Source organism: Eschscholzia californica, unplaced genomic scaffold (genome assembly GCF_041429995.1).
Source record: "Eschscholzia californica isolate CP2 unplaced genomic scaffold, dmEscCali1.0.p SCAF_1, whole genome shotgun sequence".
In the NCBI taxonomy this organism is placed as follows: Eukaryota; Viridiplantae; Streptophyta; class Magnoliopsida; order Ranunculales; family Papaveraceae; genus Eschscholzia; species Eschscholzia californica.
In genome coordinates, this window is record NW_028238198.1 from 54896479 (window position 1) to 54913894 (window position 17416).

The 17416-nt window shown below is 35.2% G+C and overlaps 1 protein-coding gene across 8 annotated transcripts; it reads left to right on the plus strand.

Annotated features, from left to right (window-relative positions):
• The first annotated feature begins 9387 nt into the window (after positions 1–9387).
• Positions 9388–16782, plus strand: LOC147567675 (uncharacterized). 8 transcript variants are annotated; one of them, XM_086654294.1, is made up of 15 exons: positions 9409–9673; positions 9836–9862; positions 10135–10230; positions 13064–13195; positions 13317–13447; positions 14105–14225; positions 14380–14461; positions 14542–14612; positions 14742–14783; positions 14927–15051; positions 15146–15239; positions 15317–15640; positions 15944–16049; positions 16212–16298; positions 16437–16782. In XM_086654294.1, the coding sequence occupies exons 4-15, from the start codon at positions 13083–13085 to the stop codon at positions 16542–16544; spliced, it is 1404 nt and encodes a 467-aa protein (XP_086510420.1). In that variant the 5' UTR covers positions 9409–9673; positions 9836–9862; positions 10135–10230; positions 13064–13082; the 3' UTR covers positions 16545–16782. The 8 variants fall into 8 exon arrangements, with proteins under 8 accessions (XP_086510419.1, XP_086510418.1, XP_086510417.1 ...); XM_086654293.1 differs by lacking the exon at positions 9836–9862 and having other exon boundaries at positions 9388–9673; positions 10135–10234; XM_086654292.1 differs by lacking the exon at positions 9836–9862 and having other exon boundaries at positions 9390–9677.
• The last annotated feature ends 634 nt before the right edge of the window (positions 16783–17416 follow it).

Genomic DNA, 17416 nt, shown 5'->3' on the forward strand with positions numbered 1-17416 from the left:
GGGTCGTTTTATTGACAAGGGAAATTGAAAATGAAACTCAAACAAAAGTAAACTTCACCAAAATGTGTCACGATCGTGTTTGCAAACGTTGTTTATTTTTTGACTAATGCTCTCATTATGTCTTAAAGCCTCAAGTCGCATCATTTGTTATACTTTAAAATGCAACTACTAATAATGAAAATAAAATTAAAATTGACAACTTAAGTGAAAATAGATCATCAGCAGCGGGCAACGGGAAACTCCACTAAAATACTTCACGTTTGCAAAAGTTGTGAGTTTTTTAACCCAATGCTTTCATTATATCCTAAAACATCAAGTCACGTCTTTTGTTTTGTTTGTTACTCAAAGTTTGACAACTAATATTGAAAAGAAACTTCAGCAATAGGAAACTACACGGAAATTTGTTCGTCAAAGTCACAAATTCTTTTTGCACCAATGCGCTCATTATGTCCTAATATCATGCCATGTAAATCGTTTGAGCTTTTAATTCATATTAGATATTACTAGAATTGGAGACAACTTTAGCAAAAACAAACTGTAACCACAAAAAAAGGCTTACGTGGGACGGCCTAAACCGTCCCTAAATGTCGTCAAACCGTCCCTAATAAGTATTGGGGACGGTTCTATGTGTGTGGTTACTACTGGCGTCACAGATAGCTTTAAGAACGAATCGTGGGACGATTTTTAGCCGTCCCAATTAAATTTTAGGGACGGTAAATATCTGTCCCAATTAGTTATTAGGGGCGACTTGTAGGGACAGACACATCTGTCACTAAACTTTATTGGAGACGGATGTGACCCGTCCCTATTAATAATTTGGGACGAAAAACATTATTGGGAAAGAAGTTTTTAAGGACGGTTTATAAACCGTCACTAATATATTTTAAAATTTTGAAACGTGCTTCACATTTATTATTGGTCCAGGCGGTTCTGCCTATTAATATTCCCTGCTAGATAAAAACAAATAACTTCATCCATTCCACATAAACTCTAAAATTAATAAAAGAAACCTGCATTTTACTGAAATAAATCAATCAAACAAGCAACAATGCTTCAACTAAAACTTAACTTTCTAATATACTATATAGAAAAGTACTCTCACTACTTCAAGTTTTCATATGTCTAACCATAACATTACTAAGCAAACTATATAGCTATATACCAAAACTATATTTGTAGTCGTTTTTGCTTAAAATCTCTGTATTCAAATGACATCCTCTGACATTCTCTTTATATAGCAACTTGATTCATACACTGAAACAAAACAACACATAATAAATAAAAATGAATAAAAGATTATACATGAATATTTGCTTAACATATTAACACATTCAACATCAAAGTAAGCCAAAGAGTTTAGAGTTTCAAAGATTATAATAAATCTAACATGTAAGAACCTAACCAGCACAAGTATATACTATAAAGAATTCAAAGAACAATAATCGAAATCGATGAAGTACTAGTTATCATATCTAGCTCAACAAGAAATTGATACGTTATATGGAAGAGTGTGCACTAACTCCCTAATGAGCATTCGATGTAAAAGATAACAAACATTCAGTAACCAGCAATTACAATAAAGAGATATGCAACTAATATATCTCTTACAACTCTAATTTGTTTGGTGGGCACTACAATCTATTGTTGTCACTTTTGTGATGGAGCACAAACTTTCTAGTAGGTATATTGGTTACTATTTTCTTCTCCTTACATACTTCATTGAACCCAATGAAGTACTAGTTCATCAAGTTTAACCCAACGAGAAACCAATAAGTTATATGAACGAAGATCACCTCATATTAATCGAAATGGGTGGTTGAATTTGTACTAGGAGGAGAACTTCCAAATGAGAAGTTAGGTGTCGAAGTGTGTACTTGCAAAAGACATATATGAATTTTTAATATGGAATCTTGTAACACTAAACTCAATGAAATTATAATTTTTAAGATAATACCTCTTGGTTGCCAAATCGCTTGAAATAAACCTTCATCTCTGCAACTTCATTTTCTTGTTCGACTTTTCTCTTCAAATTCAAAACCTCTTCGTCGTTCTCATTGGATTTAGTTCTTGGCAATTCTCCCCAAATAGTTTTAAGAGTTCCTTTTCCATAACAACGGACAAAGCCTCTACCTCCAGGCCCCATGAAGCGTGGAAAATAAGTCATCTGGTCCATTATTATATACAGGTAATCTGTCTTCATTAGCTTTACTGATCAAGTCCCTCAATTCGTCCTTCAAATATTTGAAGCTTAAATTAGTGTGAAAAGATATTTGTAAACAAAAAAAAACATAATATTAGATAATTTCATGATTACCATCTTTTGAGCTGCTTCTGGTGTTATCAGCGTATTGTTTTTCTTTGTGTGAATCTTGAAGAGCATTTCCACCTGTGATGTAGGTGCACCTGCGGGTGCGTCTCTTTTGATAAAAAATTTCAATCTAAAAAATATACTGATTATTAGTATGAGAATATGACAATGAATTAAAATATAAACAATGATTTCTCACCTCAATATTGTGTTTAGCAAAGTTTTTTGGTCCTCCTGTATGTGGCATTTTTTGTTTCTTCCTATTCTATGAATTTTTTTTTGCGTTATCCTATATAATAAATTAAATTATTCATTGGAGTCATAAAAATCTTACGAAGTAGGAGCAAAGTAATATTTAATGACAAAAAAACAACATTATAATGTAGAACTTACAACGACTTTTTCATCAACCCAATATATAGCTAATCTCCATGATTCCAAAGGGACTTCTTTCGTGCAGTTCATGAGTGGTTCCGTAAATGTGGAGTAAGGGAGAAAGTGATCACGCTTCAAGTCATACTTGTTATCTTTCCAAACCAAATTTAATGTAGAAAGCACCCACTTTATGTTCCCTTTAGGGATAACACGATAGTTAGTGATATTGCGAATTGCTTCGTCTTTATATTCTTGAGCCATCTCTTTCCAGCTACGAATGTGCATAGGTAGAAAATTGGCATCTTTACCGATTTTTTCAACAAAAGCAGATAACTTTTCTGAATTTTCTCCAACTGATTGCCCCCGATCAAAAGCTATTTGTAGTGGTTCCATCGTATTTGCTAGCCAGCTAAACTTTGCTTTTCCTCTTCCCTTCCTTGGAGAATCATCTTGTTGTAGTTCTCCCATCTATGTTCAAAAGCTAAAACAGAAAACTTTTATAAAATGTAAAATTAAACAAAATACAAGTATCAATAGGCATCTAAATTCAATTACTAGGGAGAAACAATTGATTAATATCAAACAAGTGAAAGATTATTTCTAACAGTGGGCACATTAAAATGCACGACAAGTTAGGGACACCATGGAACAAGGAAAAGATATATAACATTATTGAATATATGAGTTCTTCCTAACCTTAAAAAAAAGAGAAGAATAGATTAGGTGAATGGAAATGAACAAGTATAGAGAACATGATGAAACAAGGAAAGACAAGGGATATAACATTATCGAAAATAACTATAACAACAAATTCTGAAACAATTCAACACGAAGAATCCGCTAAATTATTTTCAAATGGTCTCCTTAGCTCATTTTCTTGCATAACTCCCTTTACGCTACCTTGTCATGAATATAAACATAATTTATTAGAAATGAAACATAACCCATCTAATTGACCTAAATGTTATGTTTTCACATCACATCAATTTGCATGAGTTTCTTATGCACCTTGAACCTTACGTTGGTTTGGAGGCAAGGAAATAGGTGAATCAAAGTCATCTCTCCCCCTGAGCCCTCTGCTTGAGTTTTATAAGAAAGTAGGGATATATCTTAAAGTCAGCTCGACACCTTGAGCTCTGTTCCGCCTGCAAGTGGAGAAGTGGATGCAAGTCAACTCTGCTCTTGAGCTTGCTCTGATCAGCAAGACGAAGCAGGGAGCTCTGGAGAAGTCAGCTACGCACCTCGAACTCCGCCCTCTCTGAAGAGAATGACAGTTACACTGACGGTCATAAAGCGCCAAAGATCTGCTTTTCATACGTGAACCATTATTCCAAGAAGATTTTTTTGTATTAGAATATATGCACTCTATCATATATTCTTTTATAAAGGCCATAACACATGGCTCTCATCAAGTCGTTGCCTTCACATCGCATCATCTAAGCAGGTGCTTTTCCACTGCCTTAGAAACCTATTAAGCATATCAGATTTGCCCAAAGCGAAATAGTTCTTTTCACACTCTCACTGAATTACTTCTTTAAGCTGCAACAGTTAACTTGATTGAATGTCGGAGTGTCTTTTTCATAAATCCCCTCATCTAAGATCATATTCTGTTCAAAAGAATATTCAGTAGAGTTCACAAGAATCTATTTTGTAGGACCGACAAACATTGAGTTAGTGTTTGATATCACCTATTTCCATGGAAATGAAAGAATTTCTGTGGAAATAGGTATTTCTACCATTTGATACGAAGTATAATTTCATGGCTTCAATTCCCTAAAGAATCTATTCCCTTGAAATACCTTACTTTTAATTTCTCGGTCCCCTTAGGAATTAGTTTATGTGGAAAGTCAAAAATCAAGGAAAATATTTTGATATATTCAGATACTCTAACTCTAATATTTCTCTAAATATATGTTCAAATGACATTTTTATCCATCAATATTAGCAAAATGCACCCTTACCTATATATATGAGGCAAATGTCATTTTTGTCCTTCTATAATACCAAAATGACATGTTTACCCTTATGTCGTCAAAATGACATACTTACCCTCTTATGATACCAAAATGACATTTTTACCCTTATGTGATCCGAATGATATTCTTACCTCTATTTTGTAAAAATGACACGTTTACTCTTTTATATTAAAATGACATTTTTACCCTTTTATGAGTAAAATCTCTTTTATACTTTGTCAAAATAGCATTTTACCCTTGTATATTTGCAAATTTACATTTTTATCTTGTTTTATAAAGAGATGGACAACATAAGGGTAAAAATGTAATAATAGACAACATTGATAAAAATATAATTTTGACAACATAAGGGGTAAAAATATCATTTTGGCAACATAAGGATAAAAATGTCATTTTGACCCACACAAGGAGTAAATAAAAGCTATTATTGAATATTATATTCGTACAAGTTAGTTGCCGATCAAAATAACATAATTTGTAATTCATCGGGATAATAAATGGCAACCAAACGAAAGAACTCTTATTTTTACGGAATATATTTTATGGAACGATTTCCATGGAAATTCTTTATTTATATGGAATTTTTTCCTCTGATATTAAACACAATCTGACGTCATCCAATGCATAATTGAGAATGACAAAACATAGACGTTAACGCATTTTGGGTTTATCTTGAACAATCATAAGTTTCAAGGGGGTGGAGACTCCTGATTATTCTAATGAACAGTGTGGAAATCCAAGTGAATAACTCAAATCCTAAATTTAGAACACATGGTGGGGGTGAAGATTGTGTAAGATTCAAGTATTATATATCCTGAATGTTTGTGTCTTGTAATTTTAGTCGAATACTTTAAACATACATACAAATGTATAAATTATTTGATCGAATGCCTTCCGCAAATCAATGAATGTCTTCCACAAATTATGCCAAAAAGAAATTCGACGCATCAACGGATTTAAGATTAGAAAAAGGATAAAGTAATTTATAGAAGTTTTCTTATGGCCGCGACTTTGGAGAATGAAGAAAAATCACTAGGGAATAAATTTTCTAGAGAATCCATGTATTCTTGTAAAATCTTCGAGGCATATTTTCGTGTAGAGAATATAATTTTTTTTTTTGACAATTTACAAAATTAACTTGAAGTATCCATTATTATTAATATTATTGGTTTGTACTCAAAAAAAACTTGAAGTAAAAAAAAGTTAATTTTTATTTTATTTTAAGTCCTTTCCTTCACTTTCTTCTCCCCCTCCTCTTTATTCTTCTCTTGAGAAAAACTCATATCCTCTATAACTTCTAGCCAAACTTTTTGTTCTTCCTTCTCCATGACTTCTCTTTCTTATTCCCCAAATCTCCTACCCTTACTACCCCTTACTTCTCTAAAATCAGAAACAAAGTTAGAGAGATAAAGAGGGAAAACACATTCTACACCCTAGAAATCATCAAACAAAATTTCCTGAAACTTTTAAAACATCTTCCATGGGACGTCCAAAGAAAGTTTCTTCATCCATTAATCCTCCCCAAGAAAGGCAAACACATTCTAAACCCTAGAAATCAGTTAATTTTGAGCCCTAAAACATATTGTTCATCACTTCTAAACATATAAAGTTTGTTCACCATGTTTTTAGAGTTTAGTGATTAGAAGAAAACAAAACTTTAGAGAAGAAGATTAAAAAAAGAAGTAACACTTACAAGGAGTTTAGACTTTAGATCCCTAGTTTGTGTAAGTTCATAAAAGATAAAAGTTTTTTCTAAATTCTTTTATGGGGTCCTCCAAAATTTTACTTTAGCTCTCAAAATTAGAAGTGCTATAGCAACAAATAGAAATAAAAAAGTCTAGCTATGCATTCGCTCATAGAAAATGAGACCAATCCCCAGCTCACGTACCGCTTTAATGGGCGAACAACCCAACCCTCGGAACATACTACAACCCCAGGTGGCGAAGAGCCAACATCGAGGTGCTATCAATTAGTATTACACAGAAGAAATCCATTATAGACACTAATAATACAATTAGATCCGCTCTTCATAGACAAACTTGGGATTTGCGATCTCAGGCCCAGCTAAAGCTCATCACTCCTGGACTTGGAAAACAAGCAGAAAACACTACAATATCTTAGATAGTCATTCTACATGGGAAGTTCAATCAGGCGAGGATATCAATATTTGGTCGGACAATTGGATCCCAGAAATCACCGGCACTATCCCCAACAACAACAATTCTACCCTTACCAAGGTGGCCCAGCTTATTACGAATAATAACTGGAATAATGAAGCCCTCAACGCCAACTTGAATGACAATACTCAGAACCTTATCAAATCCATCCCGGTGAATAGCGAAGGAAAAGATCAACTGAAATGGAATCTAACCAAGTCGGGTAAATTCACGGTAGCATCGATGTATCAACACCTTAGTACCACGAATATCAATCAAAATCCTAATAATCAAAATTGGAATTTTATCTGGAACCTCCCGGTTATACCGAGAATCAAAATCTTTATTTGGAAAATTTGCACAAAAGCTCTCCCTGTGAGAGAGAGAATTGGAAAATACATTGACAACAATACTAATTGCCCTAACTGCACTCATACTGAATCCATAGAACATGCTTTGTTACACTGTGCTCTGGCCAAGAATATTTGGTTCAAGTATAATGTCATCTCTGAGAATATTTCCTCTATCTCGGAATGGATCTTCTCATGGGAGAAGAATGAAGATTACTGTTACACCCAAGATAATATACATTTCACGACCATTCTATGGATTTTATGGAACGTTCGATGTGATCACTGTTTCCAGTATGAAATTAATGATCTTCATAATATCATTAAAATGATAGAAACATTTTCCAAAAATCAATTCCAAAATTCAGAAGAAGAAACACAAAACAGTTGAACAATGGAAACCGTCGGAAAGTAACTTTATTAAAATCAATGTAGATGCATCTTTCACAAATATATCATCCAATATGGGAATTAGTTTAATTGCACATAATGCAGAATCAAAATTTATAGTAGCACAGGTAAAAATCGCAAGAGCAAGGAATAGTGAAGAAAGTGAAGCGATGGCAATTTTATTCGGCCTACTATGGGCTACTAAAGAGAATCTAAAGTATATCATCATTGAGAGCGACAACATGAACCTCATCAATCACCTGCACAATAGACGTCATGCAGTTCAATGGCAATCTCTAATACACATCAAGGAAATCATAGAAAGCAGGAAAAAATTTGAAGTTGTGCAATTCAAATACATCAGAAGAAATTCAAAACTCGAATGCAGACAAACTCGCACGCTAGGCTAGAAAGAAGAATATAAGCAAGAAGTGGAATAATATTCCTTTTTTTTTTTGAAACCATTGATACCATATATCATTCATAAGTGATTAAATCACTGATTACATGGACAATTCTTATTTCTCTCGGTTCAGCAACATGAGAGTTACATAAGTAAATTCTCAGAATTTCGAATGCAAAGTGCCTCATGAAGTGAGAGAAATTGGACTAAACACTAACGAGATAAGAAAGAAGAAAAATGAAAGGATCCTTAAGATCACGGATGAAAAGACCCTATAGGTCAACAAAATAATAGGAAAAAAACACCACCAATGTTACAATACTAGTACTAAAATGACCACCCTAGTCTTCACCGGAAAAACCGTCGTCTTCACTGTGAAAAACTTTTTTCATCATCGGAAAACCGTCTTCAACGCCGGAGAACCGCCGTCATCTCCGGATAACCACCACCACCACCATAGAGGAATCGCTGCCAACCGCCGTCACGGGCATTAAAAGACCTAATTGAAAGCATCAGAAGACAACCAATCGCCGAATTAATACCAAATAACACTACCACGGAGAAGTTTGCTGGTTTGGGGCCGTATTAATGAAAGAGAAATGGTGTGTTTATACTTGAAGAAGAATTTGGATTAATAGGTTTTCCTTTGGCGATGTTCTTGAATCTGAGACATCTTTCTTCCATATATTGATAGAAAATTGAGATGAAGAGACAAGCAAGTAGTGTCAATATGTAATTGTCCATGAATTTGTCCTCCATGAATTGATCAGGATTGTAACTTTCTTATCCCAATGGAAGTTCATGTGCATCTTCATCTTCTTTCTGTGATTTTTAGAGAGAGAAAGAGGGGGAATTATAGAACGTACTTTACTTTGATCAGTACGTAGTACCCATCTTGATAACCCTGAAAATTATTAATGGAGGAAGAGAAAAGGGGATCCGGCGAAGGGATTACCCTTCGCCGGAAGAACAAGACGGAGATCTAAGAAGTTACTGGGAGAAATTCTAGAGAGAGAGAGAAATGAGAGGAAACGGTTTACTGTTTTTTCTTCTTGTAATCTTTACCCTAATGAGTAAATATTGTAAGAATGTTTTTTCCTTGTATTCTAGTTAGTAAATATTGTATGAATGTTTTAATTGTTTAATGCAGTTCTGGTTCAACAAAAAAAAAAACGGGGGAATTCTCCTTGTTTTCACAGTTGGTGTCTGGGAGTAGGGGTGGGATTTTGGCCCGGAAACCCGAAATCCGCCCACGACCGCCCGAGTCCGAAGAGTCCGTGACCGTCCGATGACCGAAGCAGACCGTACCCGCCCGACCGAAAGATCCTAACCGGACGGACGCGGGCAAAAGTCCATGCCCGGTGGTCCGACCGAGTCTGCCCGTTTCTTTTGTCCGCCCGATCATACCCGCCCAATTACCCTACCCGTTATACCCGCCCGGTGACATAATCGACCTCACTAAACTCTCTCTCGTCCCTCTCCTTTGAAGATTGAAAGTTGAAACCCTAGAATCTGAAAAACCTAGAATCAATAAACCCTAGAATCAGTAAACCCTAGAATCAGTAACCTCTCAGCCTCCCTCGTCTCTCCTCTGTTGATTCGACAACCTCTCGTGTTGAAGCTTTCTCAGTAATCCTAGAATCAGTAACCTCTTGAGTCGAAGCTTTCTTCATATCTTCTCTTTGTCGAAGCTTTCACTCTTTGAATCTCTATTTGTAAGTATGTTTAAACGCTTAACCCTAAGTCCCTAAGTGATTTTTTCTTTATCTCTTTTTGAATCGAGAGGTTTTTTTAGTATTAAATTTGATTTAACTTAGCTTTCACTCTTTGAATCTGATTTCTGTTGGTCAAATGTTTGGGCTATTCCTCAAATTAAGCCTTCGTCTCCGAATCAATCTCTTAGGGTAATACTCCTTTAAGCTTATTATTAGGTTAAACAATTGATTTGAGTTCTGGGTCGTGAACAGATTAGGGTTTAGATAGCTTTTGACTTGGGTTATTTTTTTTTTCTAATTTTGTTTGGTATATTTATTAGTAGAATCTGGAATTGAAATTTTACATGTTTTTGGTGTGTTCTTAATAAGGGTTTAGTTTTTGGGATCTATTTGGTACCTGTATTAGTTACTGTATGATATTTGTTTTGTGTTAGGTTTGTAACTTATTTCATATTTTGCAGGTGAAGTGGTGAACCCACTATTTCATATTATCCACTTGGTTTCTGTCTTTCTTGGCTTAGTTCTTCTTTATCTTTCATCTAAGAATTGCAAGCTCTGTAAGTATGTCTATATTTCTTGCAGTTTATATGATATCTGTGTGATGGTCAGTAGAATCTGATGGTTAGAGTTAAATCAGAATAATGAAGGTTAACTCTGATTCTGGCTATTTCTTGGTCAAGTTGAGTTCAGCAACATGTCTGATTTATTTTTTAGACCAAATGATGACAAATTTTGTAGCTTTATTGATATGTATGTCAAATGGTTTGATGTTTCATGATTTTATATGATATATGTGTGATGGTTAGTAGAATCTGATGGTTAGAGTTAAATCAGAATAATGAAGGTTAACTCTGATTCTGGCTATTTCTTGGTCAAGTTGAGTTCGGCAACGTGTCTGATTTATTTTGTAGACCAAATGATGACAAATTTTGTAGCTTTATTGATATGTATGTCGAATGGTTGGATGTTTCATGATTTTATCTGATGGCTTTTGAGTTTTCAATGAAAGATTGTACCACTTATGAAGCCATGAAGGTAAACTCTTGGATTAGCCTAATAACTTGATATGATTCCTTAGGCCAATTTGTTGGTCAAGTTGAGTCGCGTCCTGTTTATGATGGCTGATCTAGAGTTAGCAACTTAGTTTCTAATTCACAAGTGCAAACCAAATCATAAACAATTGACACACAATTCAAATTTCTAACCACTACTTACTAGTTTATATGTAGAAGAATGAAAAAATATAAGAATTAAAATTTTCAAAAAAAAAAAATATATAAGAATTAGAAGGGGGACAAGAAGAAGAGAAACAGAGTATAGCTAGGTTGACTAATTCATGTTCGACTGAACAATGAACAGTGAGGTGCTCACTGTTCAGTCGAATATGCTCTTAAAGAAGGAAGAAATAAAGTGAAGAAGTAAGAAGAAAAAAAAACTTGATGGAAGAAAGAAACACAGACTAGACGAGAAGTGAAGAAAAAGAAAGTGAAGATGAAAAAGAAAAAACTGAAAACTGGTTGCAGAAAAATATTACCTAATGTATGATGATGGAAGAAGAAGAAGAAGAACACACCCGTTGATTTGAAGAAGAAGAAGTGTTCTTCGGTTCCTCTCCGTCTACTGTTTTGATCGATTAGGGCTGAGGGAAGAGAGAGGGAAACTGATTTCATCCATGTCAAGTCGAGTGGCCTTGCTTTTAGAAAAAAAAAATAAAGTCCAGTGGGCTTGGATAGTTGGACCCATAAATTCTTCTAGGTATCTTCGTGGCTTTTGTACGGCATCTCACTGTTTATGGAGTGCCTGGGCGAGCGCCTTTTGTCACCCAGGACAAGTGAGATGCCGTACAAAAGCCACGAAGATACCTAGAAGAATTTATGGGTCCAACTATCCAAGCCCACTGGACTTTATTTTTTTTTTTTCTGAAAGCAAGGCCACTCGACTTGACATGGATGAAATCAGTTTCCCTCTCTCTTCCCTCAGCCCTAATCGATCAACACAGTAGACGGAGAGGAACCGAAGAACACTTCTTCTTGTTCTTCTTCTTCTTCAAATCAACGGGTGTCTTCTTCTTCTTCTTCTTCTTCCATCATCATACATTAGGTAATATTTTTCTGCAACCAGTTTTCAGTTTTTTCTTTTTCATCTTCACTTTCTTTTTCTTCACTTCTCGTCTAGTCTGTGTTTCTTTCTTCCATCAAGTTCTTTTTTTCTTCTTACTTCTTCACTTTATTTCTTCCTTCTTTAAGAGCATATTCGACTGAACAGTGAGCACCTCACTGTTCAGTCGAACATGAATTGTGTGTCAATTGTTTATGATTTGGTTTGCACTTGTGAATTAGAAACTATGAAGTACAGATTATGAACCTGTTTACTTGTTTATGTATTGCATTGCTTGCTTGCTTTTGTTGGTTGACTGCGAAATATTGACTTTTGATGAATATTTGAAGGCTTGTTATTTATACTGTATATTTAAGGTAACTAATACTTGTGAAATTAGGGTAGTTAAGTTAACTAATACTAGTAGCGATGGAGGAGAGTTAAAATACAATGCTGATGCTGCCTTTTCGTAAGGCGCTCCACGCTCGCCTCGCCTCACGCCTAATACAACATAGATAGAGAGAATCTATGTCTGAGATATTTATGTTTGTACAGGACTACTAATGCTCATTTGTCCAAATTTTGTTGAGAGCATTTCCTTTTGTTATGATCATTTGTACAAATGTTTTGCTTTTTTTATGTTTGTACTCGTGGTGCACTTATGAATATATAGATCCATGTTATATATTTAAACAAAGATAATGGTATTTCTTAATTATAAGCTCACTAGTTTTAATCCAATTGATTGGACATGCGTGATGATGCATCATGCATTGATGCACATGACATAACAGAGAAAGGCAACGTTCATAACTTAAAAACTTTATAAAATATCCCAAGGTTCATAGCTGTTTATTTAGTTGAACAAAAATTTTGGTTGTATGACTTTGAAACCCTCAAACATAGATAAAATTCTTATCAAAGTGATAACGTGGGTAAAAATATAGCTTAAGAAAGCATCAATGACGAAATTTGGATAGGTCTAGATGATCTTGAAGAGGTAATAGTTTTGTTTTGCTTTTATATTCGATATTTGAAACCCACGTAACCAGACCTATGGTTGTCATCGCGGAGGAATATGAATTTGCTAGTCCAACGATAACCCATGACCGCTTTACTTTCTATAAAGCTTGAAAATTGAAATTACAACCTAAACTAGATACGCCGCCGTTTATTCCTAACTCGAACGCAGTCATAGTTCCAAATGAACTCCTTCTCCAGTCACAGAGAAACCTATTCTCAGCAAAACCCTTTTTACCTTTCTTGAACATCTTTTTTTATATCTATATACAGTCGAACATAATTCAAAATCATGGATAAAGTGGATTCAAGTCCGAACGATAGAGTTACCTGGGAAGGTTGCAGCGTCTTACTTGACATCAACGATGGAGATCGTCTTGTATTTGCTCGTCTCTCTGCTGCCTCGTAAGTCCTCGTTTATTAATTCTTCTAACTCAATAAAAAATGTTCCTACTTTTTATGTTTTTTTGTTTGCATTAAATAATCTTCACTTCAGACTGTAACTTGTTAAAATTATGAACTGAAGGAATCTGAAAATTGGGGATAAAAAATGCTCGTTACAACCTTTAATTGGGTGCCCGTTTGGTTCTTTGTTTCAAGTGGAGGTTGGAACCAAAGGACCATATTTGTCTCGCATTCTTGCTTCTTCTATCACAGGTTTTCATCTCCTTTTTTTAATTACTTTCTTTTTTTCTTCTCTATATGTTCATACATACCCATTTGCTCAATTTGAATTGAGGGTAGTAACTAGTAAGTAGTAACTATCCCTTCTTGTGGACATATCTGTAAACATGTAGGAGGCAGAACAATGTCATTAGGTAAAAGTTTAGGGTATCTATACATTCTTTATGTCCCAAAGAAAGAAAATCTGGGAGTAAGGTAACGTTTGTTTTTTCCCAAGCCAAATTAGAAACCTTGCTTGGGATCCAAATTTACTAGAGTTAGATTTCAAATTTGTTTTTGCCCGACTTGTTATGTCTGAACGGCTGATTTGGTTTGATTTTTGGTCCATACGACTATACAAGTCAGACGAGTCAAACGAATAATATTCAGACATTGAGAAAAGAAAAAAACAAAGACCACCTTGGTCTATCTATTCTGTATGCATCATAAAACTACGTTTTTAGGAGTATAGTCTAAAACGTTCTGCAGAGAAAACTATATTAGTATACCCGGATAATGAAAACTGAATCATGGAGATAGAAATTGATTGATTACGTTTAACTGTTTAAGTACTCTTTATTAGCAAATATGCTGCCACAATATTAGATTTTTTTGTAAGCATACGACGGATTTTTCTTGTTTTTGGCATAGGTGATCAACCTCATGAGAAAAGTGATTCTAATCAAAAAGATGAAACCAAAGACAATCGAGCATTAGTTGATGATAACACTGCTCAAAATCTCTCTGGCAAAGATATAGAAGTAATGCGGAGGTTAGTAACCAGATATCCCTACTATATAATGCTCGAAAGTTGAAAGCCACTAGGGTCCGTGCATTTAGACATAGATGTGCTTAAATAGTCCTAAAACATCTTTCCCAAAGAAAAGTTGCTCGGAAGCTTATGATTAGCGCTTACTTTTATGCAGAGAGGGTGCAACCGGTGATCAAATAATTGAAGCTCTTATTGCCAATAGCTCGACATTTGGGACAAAAACTGCATTTTCACAAGTGAGCTGGTTCACATGGTGTTTCAAAGTGTAGAAGCATTATTTTGTTTATAAATCTCCTAATGTTCAGCATATCTGCAGGAGAAATATAAGCTCAAGAAACAAAAGAAATATGCTCCTAGGGTACTTCTGAGACGTCCTTTTGCTCGAAGGTGATCTTTAGCCTTCAGCTATTTCATGCAGAGTATGTAATTTGTCATGTTTTACTTCTGAGGAGAAGTACAATTCTTCTCGCTCTCTTATTCTTATTCTTCTTCTTTTTCTTTCCTTCTGTTTTGCAGTATCTCAGAGGCATACTCCAAAAAATATCCAGCAAGAATTGGGTAAGGCTTTTAACTTTTATTTCCTACTGTTTTCCTTTACAATCATTTTACTGGTTCTTATTTTACGATCTCACCTCTTACAGGTGTATCCTTATAAAGTTCTTATGCTCTGTAACAACTTTTTACTAACCAGTTGCTATCAGGTTCCTGAGGATGGACACTCTATCTCTTCTTCTCTCTCTTGCTAATGTTAGTGCATACTCTGATGTCCTTGTGGTGGATATGGTTGGAGGTCTTCTTACTGGTTCTGTGGCAGAACGATTAGGAGGTATTATTTTCTCGTTTTACATTTTTCTTGTAATTTCTGATGGAAGTAGACAGAAACTTCCGTTAATAAAAGAAATTTGGTTTACTTTTAACAGGTTCTGGTTATGTGTGCAATACATATTTTGGACCTACACCATATTCAATGGAAATCGTAAGGATCTTTAATTTCAGTAATGAGATATGCAGCAGGTATATTTGCCTTTGGTGTTACCTTATTTGGCAAGGAAAAGTTCGTCTATATGCTTACTAGCTTTGTTTTTTTGTAGGATTGTACGATTTCCCGTATCTCATCTCTCTAAAGCTAAGAACAGTTCTGAAAATCCTGATGAAGGTGAAAATGCCATGGTTTTGGAGACTCAGTTAAATTCTGATCAAGCTGTTATGTCATCAACCCATGATTCCTTATCTACATCAGAAGAACAATTAATTCAACAGGAAGCCCCTCAGCTGAGCTCAGTTAGTAGTGATAAAACCACTCATTTGGACGTGCCTGATGGTTCATCAGTCATTAAAAGCGTTAAATCCATAAAACCTGGAGAGAAGGCAACAGTCGAAAACATTAACTCATGGAAAGAAAATGGTTTCTCTAGGTAAAATTAAGATTATAGCGTTAATTTACTTCTTGCAACATCATCCTTAAGCAGTTGGGACGGGATCGGCTCGGAATCAAACAGAGGCAGATCTCTAGCCCTCACCGCCCGAACTGAGTAACTCAGCCGAGTTTTATATTCTTATATATGTATGGCACATGATTACATATGTACCCATGCCTATCAACATATATATTTTTTGCCAACAATTGAAATTAAACTCCAAAATTGTAACATTTCAAAAACTTACCATAATCCTCTTTATTTCGTAATTGTAGTTCTTACATTGTACCACTTGCGCAGCTTAATAATTGCGGCCACTGAACTGGACCCGTGGACAGTAGTTCAAGAACTTCTACCACATTTATCATATTCTGCACCATTTGCTATCTACCATCAATATCTTCAGGTGAGTTTTTGCATATCCCTTGGTTGGTTTTGCATCTACAGATCTACTCCATTTTTCTCTCTTCAGTATACAAGTACCCGTAATATTATTTTCACCGAGCCAAAAGAGTCATTATGATCTTGAGTTTTGTCCTTATTCTTGTACATTGTTGTCTGCATGCAGCCTCTCGCTACATGCATGCATAATCTACAAGTTGCAAGAATGGCGATTGGTCTACAAATTTCCGAACCTTGGGTACGCGAATATCAGGTAATAATAGTAATGTTTACTAGTAACTAGTATATTGAATTTGCTTGGAGTTAACTAATAGTTGGTGCGTGGTAGTCTTAAACGTTTAAGGTTGCAGTAAAATTTTTTGGTGCTCACCTTTCCTTCTGGATTCTTCAGGTTCTTCCATCAAGAACACATCCATGCATGCAGATGAGTGCTTTTGGTGGATACATATTATGTGGGATGAAGATATGTAGCGACGAAGTTGAGCAGAAAAGCAAGTAGGAACCGTGTACGTGATTTTTTGATCAAGAATTGTCGGCAAGTTCTTTAACTTATTGCTCTTAGTTTAATGCAGTGGTCATCATGCATAAAAGTCAAGGCAAGTTTTCTCCAGAGTTGTGCACTGAATGTTATATTTATGAGTAAGCAAATATTTATTTATATTATTCATAAAAAAATATTGATTGCAAACATACTTTTGCTATCTGAGACAATTGATCCCTTTCTGGATTTTCCTTAATTTATGATTTTACTAGAACACCATCTTTTATACTCGGTTCAAAAGCTAACCTTGGTCTGTATAGGATTCTCAACATGAATAGACATACAATAATCATGTGCAGGCTGACGAGGTTTCTGTCAACTATAAAGTGGTTAGAGTCGGTGCAAGAGTTCACTAATTTTCTTATTTGACTACCACACAAGCTAGGTTTTGCAATTATGACGACGATGGTTATGGAAATATACTAGATTATGTAGCTAGAGGCTTGTGGACGACAGACTCTGATGAAACAGATATTGGAGTTCCTTCCAGTTGCTTAATATTGTTCGGTGCCTCCAACATTAGCTTCTTGAACTCTTCTTGTACGGTCTTTTCGTCAGCAACATCCACCATTTGGAATGCCTCATTTACTACCTTGTCTAACTGTTGGAACTTGGAACTTAGTCAGTACTTGGTATTCCTACGTAACTACCATGGAGCTAGGTAAGTCTTGAGGGTTGTAAAGCGCACAACCCGTTGATCGGTATGGGTAGCTCACGAAGCCATAACCAGTTCAGTTTACCTGTCTGAAGGCTTCAGGTATATTGTTGGTGGTACCGGTGAAGGCTTCAGGTATATTGTTGGTGGTGGTACCGGTGATTGAGTCACAAGG

What these genes read in the sequence shown, in the direction of transcription:
- LOC147567675 (XM_086654293.1), top strand. Translation starts at nt 13,083, where the DNA reads ATGGATAAAGTGGATTCAAGTCCGAACGATAGAGTTACCTGGGAAGGT. An exon ending in GCTCGTCTCTCTGCTGCCTC is followed by an intron (nt 13,196 to 13,316) that starts GTAAGTCCTCGT and finishes TATGAACTGAAG; the next exon opens with GAATCTGAAAATTGGGGATA. An exon ending in AAAGAAAATGGTTTCTCTAG is followed by an intron (nt 15,641 to 15,943) that starts GTAAAATTAAGA and finishes CCACTTGCGCAG; the next exon opens with CTTAATAATTGCGGCCACTG.